Below are 10,742 nucleotides of genomic sequence, written 5' to 3'. Positions count from 1 at the left end.
TGTCCTTGGAAACCAATGTCAAATTAAAATGCTGAACATTTTTCTTATATATACTACATATATATTTATATTTTCTAATAAAGATTATAATGGATATTATATAAACTGAAAATGAACTTTAATAGAATAAGCAATAAATTTGGTATATTTTTTGAGTTTTTTAGGTTATGTAGAGAGCAAAATATGTAATTTTGAAGTTTTTGAGGGGTATACATGGAATTCTTCCTTCATAAAATTGCGCTAGGAAACAAAAATGGTTAAAAGATTTGACTTACAGAATTCAGCGCCTCGAAATCTTGCACTAGATTTTTTTTTTGAAGTTTATCAGCAGGAATACATGATTAAAAAAAAGTAGACTAGAGAAGTCCAGTCTAGCGTACGGTCATCTTTCTTAAGAAACAAAAAAAATAGACTAGAGAAATATCAATCAAATATGTATATTAACATCGATGCTCGTATCATGCATTGAATTAATAAAAAATAATATTTACATGCATGCATTGTACTGTCAATATCATTATGAACGAATGCCAATGATATATAGCTTTGACTGGTGATAAAATAGGATCAACTTGATATAACTTGGATGATATTTTATTCACCGTTTGTGCAATACCATGCGCGCTAATTTCATTAAGCATCTAAATTAGAAAGTCATTTTTATGCATTGCCGTGCAAGATCAATTTGTAACTTTTTCTTCCACAAAAAAGGATTTAATTAATTTGTAATCTCAATACCCAACTAACAGAGCTTATAATTCAAATAATTATACGTACTATACCAGCCTGTGTCGGGTCGGTTTTAAACCGAAATTATAATTTTCATTTTGTTGACACATTTATACTACCAAATATAATTAATTACAACTGTTGTTTATTCATCTCCAGTTTTATTATTCATCACAAGTTTAATCATCCACCAGTAGTTTTTTTTTTTTTTTTTTTTTTGCGAGTAAAAGTTAGAGGTCAAGTCATGTAATTATTTAATATCCATAAAGAATTTTCCTATTCAGATTTTGAACCTTTGACCTCCCACATAGAAGTTATTTCCTTTACCACTAAATCAAATGCTAATTCTCAATCATGCACCAGTAGTTTATTCCTTCAATTTAATAAAATTATAATCAATATGCTTAAATTTGGTCATAACATCACCAGTAGTTTTATTAATCATCTCTGAGCTCCTGTCACTATATATACATGCAAGCACCACATGTAGAACTCAGATACTTCACCTCAAATCCAATAAGAAAAAATCAAGAAAGAAACATAACATGGACAAAAGCCTATTTTCTCTTCTTCTTATCCTTCATGTTTTTTTCTTAGCCTCTAGTATGGCTCGGCCAACCCCTCGCAAGTTAGACTACTCTGGTGGGTGGATACCTATTTCTAATGCCTCAGACCCCGGAATCCAAGCATATGGCTCGTATGTCTCTCTCTCTCTATCACTTTATCTACACACTCACATATGTTTCATAATTCAGTAATTGTAATGGTCATTTTATCCAAAAGATAACAATTGGAGTTGTGCTTCAAAAATATGATTTTCTTAAACCATTTTTAGTTATGAAACTTGTTATTTTCTCTTTCTAGGAGTAAGTTCTAGTGACTGCATTTATTAAGACTGAATTCACCCATTTAATTCTGTAACAACCTTTTATGAAAAAAAATTAGGATTTAAAATTTCTCGTCTTAGTCACTAATCACTATATTTACCATTCGGTGATAAAAATAATATGAACCAGAATTACATACCCAATAACATAAGTTTCTTCTTTTAATTGAAAGAGTTGTCATGTCATAATTATTTACTTTGATTGGCTTATATGCACCATCTTTTGCAGCTATGCTGTTTCAGAGTATAACAAGAACACAACAGGACCCCTCGAGTTCATAAAGGTTGTCAATGGATTTTATTTATTCACAATTAACCCTTATGAAGCTCAATATAAAACTTTACTCTGGCTGGAGGCGAAGAACTGCATCAATCCTGAGCGATCCGACATTTACCAAACTCAGGTTTCCGAGCATTATGTATTTCAAAAACCGTACCCTAAACCCCACATTTACCACAGAACTTTTGATTATCTTATAAAGTTGGGGTAGGTTTTTGAGTTTTTCAAAGAAGATGATCGACAATAATTTATTTCTTATAGTTTGTTTCATCAGTAGCTTGGATTGGTATGTTTTAGATTGCAGACTTGTTTTGTTTTGTTTGATGTTGCTCTGTTTCTCTGTATGCAGTTGTTATCATATTATTTAAGACTTGTTTTGTTTCATGTGGTACCATCACGTTAGAATTCAGAGAATATATATGGCGTTTTATTTGGTTTACTTTTTGAACTGTGGTGCAATGTTCGATTCAAGTAATTAAATGGCAGTTATAGGACCTCATCTTTTTGGAGATAAAGAGATCTTATATAGATTTTCCCTCATTTTCTTTAAGGTTCGTGTAACGCTTCTGAATTCGGATATATTTTAAATTTAGAATCCAATTTGAATAAAAATAAAAATAAGAATAATATATATAGTTCAGAAAATAAATAGCAAAACGTTTTATTAATTTACATGAAAGTTATATCTAAATTCTGCATATAAATTTTAATTATGCATTTCTTAGCCCAATTAGTAAGCCCAAATTAGAAATATGCAATCCTAAGTTTAGCCCACATCCAATAATATAACCAACCAAAGTCTCTCCTCTCTTCTCATTCCCAATTGTTTCCTTTTCAATTATTCCTGTAAGTCTTTCTCTTTCTCTCTTCTTGGCCTGTAACACTATAAGAAATATTATAAAAAAAAAATATATATAATGGTATAATTATAAATTTTGCATTTAAAACTACATAAAGAAATTTCTATAAATAAAACATACATATATAAATATATATATATATATAAGTTTTTATAATTTTATATATATAATTGAGTGAATATATATATGTTAATAATCAAATTGGAAGGTCTAAGAAGTATAAAAAAATTTAATAAGAGGTTTTATGTGCAAAATATATAACCTTATGCAATAAATAAAAATTGAAGGACTAATTTGTAAAATACCCAAAAGCTTGTCATAAGCTTCTCTTGTACCGTCCAGTACCATGTTGGTACCGTGAGAAACAAAAAAAAAAAAAGGAGAGCGGGTGAGGGCAAGGGAAAGGAAGAGAGAAAGGGAGAGAAAGGAAATTTCGCGATCGATCGAACCGTCCGTAGATTCGAGATCAGAACGAAGCCCTCTACGCAATAAAGCAATTAATTTGGTATAAATCTCTATTTCTCAAATTCTATTTGGAACCCTAGATTTCGAGTGAAATTGCAATTCTTTCGTTTAAAGTTCGTATTTGAGTTTTGATTCGAGATTTCATGTAATTAACCTCATTCCTTGAACAATTGAGTTGAATTTATGAATTTGGGTTTAGGGTTTTTGAAACTAGGGTTTATATTTTGGAAATATTATAAGGGTTGAAAGTATAAAAGTTATGCAAATATTTAAGTTCTTTCGATTGAAACCCGAATTGCTATTTAAAACTAATTACCGAATATGTGTCGAACCTTCGAACTTTGAGTTATGAAATTAGAATTTGATATTAACTTGAATGGTTGTATGGTGTCGAAAACTTGAATGAACCAAGTAGATATACACTTTAAACTGCACCAAAGCATAGCAACCATAAGTCGTAACCGAGCATCGATCGAAACAAGTTCTAACTAAACAATTGAATTCTGCATGTGAATTGCGGGCCGCAATAGAAAGCCCTGCGGGCCGCAACATGATTTGATACTTAACCAAAAATTTGAGCTGTGATGGTTACGGGCCGCAGAGAGCCCAGTACTTAACCAATTTTTGTATTCTGTTCTGTGTGTACTGCGGGCCGCAACAACACCATTATGGGCCGCAATTACTGTGCAGATTTGTAATAATTGAGTATTTTTAAACCTAATCGAAGGGGTATCGAATCGTAATCATATAATGTCAATTATATAGCAATTATAAGCTAATTAAACCCTAATGGTATATATTCTAAATAGAATCGATAAGGCAACAGCGTACGGAACCTCGAGGAGTTTAAGACGTAAGATTTACTTAAGAGCAGCGTACTCAGGTGCGGGATTTCTGGACTTGTCTGATATTTTATTTTCAGAATTAAATTGTAGTTCTATTGACATGTTGAATATTCTTGTTGATTGCATTATATGAATTGTGCATTTGCATTTCATGCCCTAATATTATCGAACTCGAATTTTGGTAAGTTGATTGACTTGCATATTGGTATTGAATACATTTGTGTCGATCTATTATGATCTGATTGTAGATGAAAAGTCACTGGAATTGGAAATGAGATGAAATGGTATGTTATGGATCACCAAAGTGTGACCAATTTGCAAAACCTGGTGCACGGGTTTTGGGAGGATTCTAAAGCTTTAGTCTCTGAGGCTCGTGTAAGTCCCCAGACCGGTTGGGGCAGGAGCAGTATGAAACTAGTTGTGAATGGTAGTAATATGAGTGACTAGTGTGAGATGTCGTATGCATGATCTGATGAGATATGCGTTTGAATGGTCAATTGAGATTATGATTCTTAACGAATTTTCTGAATATGATCTGTAACTAGAAAGCTAGGAAATGGTTAAGCCAAGCACTACCGATGGGTGTCATATACTGTACAGTAGGGTGGCCTTCGGTAGGTGTCTGGAACCCTACCGTTGTCGACGGGTTTGCGGTACAGCTGGGTGGTACATCGGTAAGTGCTACCAGACTTATTAAAATAATTAAGCCCAATTGTTGTTGATTTGAAATTCGATTTAATACTCTTGTGTTGTAATTCATTCGATTATCTGCTGTCAGGTATGCATTCATGTTTATATAATGTTATACATGTACAATGCGTTGTTGATAATTTCTTTTTGAAAATAAAGTTTGATTGCAAGTCCAGGGGTTCGTATGTGGCAAATTATCGCACTGAGATTTTATTCTCACACCCGTTGGGTTATCCTTTTCAGGTTCTGGTGCAGTAGGGAGCGGTGAGGCACGACAGTCTTAGGCCTCGGTATTTGTCCTTCTACCAGAGTTTCTATGATACCTGTTAGATTTTGGTTTTGTGGTTGTGATATGTTATCTACGTATATGTGCATATACGTAGTTTTTGTATGATGTGATGTATATTGGTATCTTTTGAACTGAATCAGGAGTTATGTTTATATTTGTTTTCTCAGAATTGTGTTGAATTGTTTAATTGCTTGTTGAATGGGGTTATATATTTGGGATTTATGGGAATTGAGTAAATGAATCGTAATTGCCTTGTAGGCATACGGGAAACTGTATGTTTACGGCAGGGACCCTGTCGCATTTTTGTACAGGTTTGCTACGGGGTGTGACAGGTCTCCCTTTGGTGGTATCAGAGCCAGGTTAAGCCTCAACCTGAACCAGTCTAATAAGATACGTGAGAGTAACATGTAATAAGGGAATCGTAACGAATAACGAGGTATTTCGTATAATAATTTGAAATATACATTATTATAATGTTATTTTTGGTATAGTACAGAATAATGGAGACACGTAGAGGCCGAGGACGACCTCGAGTGAACCCAGATGTACATATCGAGCCGGCTGCTGAAAGGGTTGAAGAACCGAATAGGAACCAAGAACTGGATGATCGCTTGATAGCGGCCTATGAAAGGGGTCGTCAAGCAGCAGAAAGGCGTAATATAGTACCGGAAGCACCGGTAGCTCAAGGAGGTGGACCTGAGGATTTCCGCAAGTTATATGATTCATTCATGCGACTAAATCCACCGCAGTTCGATGGCACCGGTGGGTACTCAGAAGCAGAGGAGTGGCTAGAGAAAATGAATGCAAAGCTCGTATTGTGTCGGGCACCGGAAGAGGATATGGTGGAGTTAGTAGAGCAACAGTTAGATGGAGATGCACGCTTCTGGTGGAATGGGGCCCGACGGAATTATGTCGGGGAAGCTGTCAAGATCCCGTGGGAATGGTTCGAAGAACAGTTTACTCGAAGATTTCTAAGCAATATTCACCGAGAAGCTTTGCGAAGAAAGTTTCTAGAGTTGAAGCAAAATAGGCGACCGGTAGCAGAGTACAACAACGAGTTCTTAGCATTATCCAGGTATGCTACCGATGTACAAAATGATCGAGTAAGGTATCACAGACAATATCTGGATGGACTGGACGGGAGCATCTCAATGATAGTTGATACTCCAATGGTTACAGAATTGCAATCGATAATGGATCACGCTGAACAAGTAGAAATGCATGCGAAAAGAAGGAATGAACAGTTTGCAGAGCGAAATGTGAAACAACGGGCTGATCAGAGTCGGCCGGTTGTAAGGTCAAGGGGAGGCTCGTCAACAGCTAGACCCTCTCAAAGGCAAGTTTTTACACCTAGACCATCTTATGCACCAGCAGCTACCTCAGGATTTCGACCGGGATTTCAGCCTGGTTCTATGTGGTGCCGTTCTTGTAACCAGGCGCATAATGAAATTGAATGCAGACGCCGTACTGGTGTATGTTACTTATGCGGTAGTGCAGCTCATTGGGCAAATGAATGCCCGAATGCTATGGGAAGATTTCAGAGAGATAGTGGTGCAGGAGGATCAGCTAGTATGGGACGTGGCGGACCGTCATTCCGTGGACGAAGCGGTTCTCAAGTAAGCGGAGGCAATACTAGCCGAGCGGGCAGCGCCAATAGTACTGCTAGGACGGGTGGACGAGTAGCGGTACATGCTCTAGATGTAGCAGGAGAGGTGCCAAGTACTTCAGATGTGGTTCCGGAGGGTGAAGAAGAAACTGGATACCAGACAGATATGATGACAGGTATAATTTCTATATCGGATCATGATACCTACTGCTTAATAGATACAGGGTGCAGTCATTCTATCGTATCAAGAGCGTTAGTGGAGAGTTGTAAATGGCCCGTCGAGACGAATAGTCAAGTGTTAAATGTTCAGACTCCTTTCAATTCCACCGACCAAACCATTATGATCTGCCGAAACCGAAAAGTTAGAATAGACGGAAGAGATTTTGAAGTGGACCTGTTAGTAATGGAAATTGCCGGGTATGATGTGTTATTGGGGATGGATTGGTTAACTCGGCACGAAGCAACAATTGATTGTATGCATCGCCGGATTTATTTCTCAACCGCAAGAGGTATGTCATGTATACTTAATTGTAGAAAAATGGGAGGGTTGATACCTTTTATTTCGGCCGTAGAAATGAGGCGGCTGATAGAGTCCGGATGTACTGCTTACTTAGCAGCCGTGGTTTATACTATTACAGAAGTTCCGAAGATTAACACTATTCCAATAGTATCTGAATTTGTAGATGTATTTCCCGATGAGATAGCAGGGCTACCACCAGAACGGGAAATAGAGTTTGGCATTGAATTGATACCAGGGACAACACCGATTTCGAAAACCCCGTACCGAATGGCTCCAGCTGAATTAAAGGAACTCAAAGCACAATTAGAAGACATGTTGGAACACGGGTTTATCAGACCCAGTACATCGCCATGGGGTGCTCCGGTATTGTTTGTAAAAAAGAAGGACGGGACGCTGAGGTTATGCATTGACTACCGGGAGCTGAATAAGGTAACCGTGAAAAATAAATACCCGTTACCTCGTATTGACGATTTATTTGATCAGCTATAGGGTTCTTCTATTTACTCAAAGATTGATTTACGGACCGGGTACCATCAGTTGAGGATCCGGCCGAGTGATGTAGACAAGACCGCATTCCGTACAAGGTACGGGCATTATGAATACCTGGTCATGCCGTTCGGGCTAACGAATGCTCCAGCAGCATTCATGGATTTGATGCATCGGGTATTTCACGACTTGTTAGATTCAACAGTGGTGGTTTTCATAGATGACATACTCGTTTACTCGAAGTCGAGGGAAGAACACGAAGTACATTTGCGCATAGTGTTACAAAGGCTACGAGAACATCAGTTGTTTGCGAAATTCTCGAAGTGCGAGTTCTGGTTAGAAAAAGTGGTATTTCTCGGGCATGTGATCTCGGGAGAAGGGTTAGCAGTGGACTCAAATAAAATTAAAGCTGTGACAGAATGGAAGAAGCCAGAGACAGTTACGGAGATTCGAAGCTTCTTGGGGTTAGCAGGATATTACAGAAGATTTGTACCCCGATTTTCGCAATTAGCTGCTCCACTTACAAGATTGTTACATAAAGGTATAAAATTTGATTGGGGTACTAAACAAGATCAAAGTTTCCAAGAGTTAAAGAATCGACTAGTATCCGCACCAGTGCTTACTATGCCGATAGCTGACAAGGAGTATACTGTGTTCACTGATGCATCCCGATCAGGACTCGGGTGCGTATTGATGCAGGATGATCACGTGATTGCCTACGCATCTCGGCAGTTACGACCACATGAGCAGAACTATCCGACACATGACTTGGAGCTAGCAGCGGTAATATTTGCATTGAAAATTTGGCGGCATTACTTATATGGAGTAAAATGTCGTATATTCACCGATCATCAAAGTCTGAAGTATGTTTTTACACAAAGAGAATTAAATCTGAGACAAAGGAGATGGCTAGAACTTATGAAAGACTATGACCTCGATATCCAATACCACGCGGGAAAGGCAAATGTGGTAGCAGACGCACTGAGTAGAAAGAGTCAGGTAAACCTGGCATCTATCATTACAACCGAAACTCATCTATTAGAAGAAATGAGAAGAATGAATTTATATGTTGGGGCTTCTCGAGAATTTGCGTTGGAGATAGCTGGCAAACATATCGGAGGTAGATCTGAAGCAAGTACATCGGCAGTTGTGTCGGTGATTATGGCAGCAGTTGAAATCCGATCAGAGTTACTAGAGCGAATCCGAACAGAGCAAAACAATGACCCAAAGTGCCAACACTTTCGACAACTCTATGAATCAAATCCAGATTCACCGTTCCAAGTTCAAGCAGACGGAATTTTGAGATTTCATAACCGCATATGTGTTCCGAATAATGCTGAGTTAAAGGATCTGATTTTAGCAGAAGCACATGAGTCGGGGTATGCTATTCACCCCGGAGAAGTGAAGATGTACCAAGACTTAAAGAATTATTTCTGGTGGCCGAAGATGAAACGAAATGTGCAGAGCTATATTGAGAAGTGTCAGACGTGTCAGCAAGTCAAAGCCGACCGAAGGACAAAGGCGGGATTATTGAGACCGTTGGAGATACCGATGAAGAAGTTTGAATCAATCACGATGGATTTCGTGACCGGACTACCAAGGACCGTAGGAAGGTATGATGCTATATGGGTTATCGTAGACCGATTGACGAAAATAGCCCATTTTATTCCACTTCGGATTGAGATTTCCGGTAGAGAGTTAGCAGACTTGTTTCTGAAGTATCAATTCAAGTATCACGGTTGTTCAAGAACTATCATTTCAGATCGCGATCCACGGTTTACTTCACATTTTTGGGAAAGCTTTCAAGAGGCAATGGGTACTAGATTGAGGTTTAGCACAGCACACCATCCGCAAACCGACGGACAATCTGAACGGACTATACAAACACTGGAGGATATGCTCAGAGCTTGTGCGTTAGAATTTCGAGGTTCGTGGATTGATCATTTATACTTGGTTGAATTTGCATACAACAATAGCTATCACTCGAGTATCGGCATGTCGCCGCAAGAAGCGCTAACGGGACAACAGTGTCGTACTCCGCTCTGGTGGGGACCAGCGGGTACGTATGTACCTACAGGACCTCAAATGTTAGAAGAAGTGGCGGCCAAAACAAAAGTTGTGTTAAATCGGCTCAAATCAGCTCAGGATAGACAGAAAAAGTATGCGGATATACATAGAAGACTGTTGGAATTTCCGGATGGAGATCACGTGTGGTTACGGGTCTCACCTGTCCGAGGTGTGCATAGATTCGGAGTTTCGGGGAAGTTAAGTCCCCGGTACATTGGGCCGTTCCAAATTACTCGAAGAGTTGGACCGGTAGCGTATGAATTGGCATTACCACCAGCGCTGGATAGAGTACATCCAGTGTTCCATGTATCGCAGTTACGCCGGTATGTGAAGGACCCGTCGCATTGCATAGATCACTCGAATCTACATGTGCAAGATGACTTAACTTATCAAGAGGAACCGATGCAAATCTTGGATCGAAAGGAACAAAGGTTGCGGACGAAAGTGATCAAACTGGTGTTAGTCAAATGGGGCCGTCATTCGAATAAAGAAGCGACATGGGAAAGCGAGGAAAGCATACGAGCGAGGTATCCGGAGTTATTCGATAATTCAGGTACGTAATCAAGTTCAGCGGACTGAACTTTATTTTAAGGAGGGAAGAATTGTAACACTATAAGAAATATTCTAAAAAAAAAAATATATATAATGGTATAATTATAAATTTTGCATTTAAAACTACATAAAGAAATTTCTATAAATAAAACATACATATATAAATATATATATATATATAAGTTTTTATAATTTTATATATATAATTGAGTGAATATATATATGTTAATAATCAAATTGGAAGGTCTAAGAAGTATAAAAAAATTTAATAAGAGGTTTTATGTGCAAAATATATAACCTTATGCAATAAATAAAAATTGAAGGACTAATTTGTAAAATACCCAAAAGCTTGTCATAAGCTTCTCTTGTACCGTCCAGTACCATGTTGGTACCGTGAGAAACAAAAAAAAAAAGAGGAGAGCGGGTGAGGGCAAGGGAAAGGAAGAGAGAAAGGGAGAGAAAGGAAA

The 10,742-nt window shown here is 37.8% G+C and overlaps 1 protein-coding gene across 1 annotated transcript; it reads left to right on the top strand.

Moving 5' to 3' along the window:
- The first annotated feature begins 1,334 nt into the window (after positions 1 to 1,334).
- On the top strand, positions 1,335 to 10,284 carry LOC144546242 (uncharacterized). Its single transcript, XM_078294783.1, has 7 exons — positions 1,335 to 1,426; positions 1,845 to 2,019; positions 4,611 to 4,739; positions 4,915 to 4,998; positions 5,303 to 5,451; positions 5,541 to 7,599; positions 7,681 to 10,284. Exons 1-7 carry the CDS (start codon positions 1,335 to 1,337, stop codon positions 10,282 to 10,284), a joined length of 5,292 nt encoding a protein of 1,763 aa, XP_078150909.1.
- The last annotated feature ends 458 nt before the right edge of the window (positions 10,285 to 10,742 follow it).

The sequence above is a fragment of the Carex rostrata genome, chromosome 29, assembly GCF_964058835.1.
Source record: "Carex rostrata chromosome 29, lpCarRost1.2, whole genome shotgun sequence".
NCBI classification, from domain to species: Eukaryota; Viridiplantae; Streptophyta; class Magnoliopsida; order Poales; family Cyperaceae; genus Carex; species Carex rostrata.
Note: the sequence above shows the minus strand (reverse complement) of the source record. Positions and strands in the feature narration are given on the sequence as shown.

What these genes read in the sequence shown, in the direction of transcription:
- LOC144546242 (XM_078294783.1), top strand. Translation starts at nt 1,335, where the DNA reads ATGGCTCGGCCAACCCCTCGCAAGTTAGACTACTCTGGTGGGTGGATA. An exon ending in CCGACATTTACCAAACTCAG is followed by an intron (nt 2,020 to 4,610) that starts GTTTCCGAGCAT and finishes ATCTGTAACTAG; the next exon opens with AAAGCTAGGAAATGGTTAAG. An exon ending in CGTTGGGTTATCCTTTTCAG is followed by an intron (nt 4,999 to 5,302) that starts GTTCTGGTGCAG and finishes ATTGCCTTGTAG; the next exon opens with GCATACGGGAAACTGTATGT.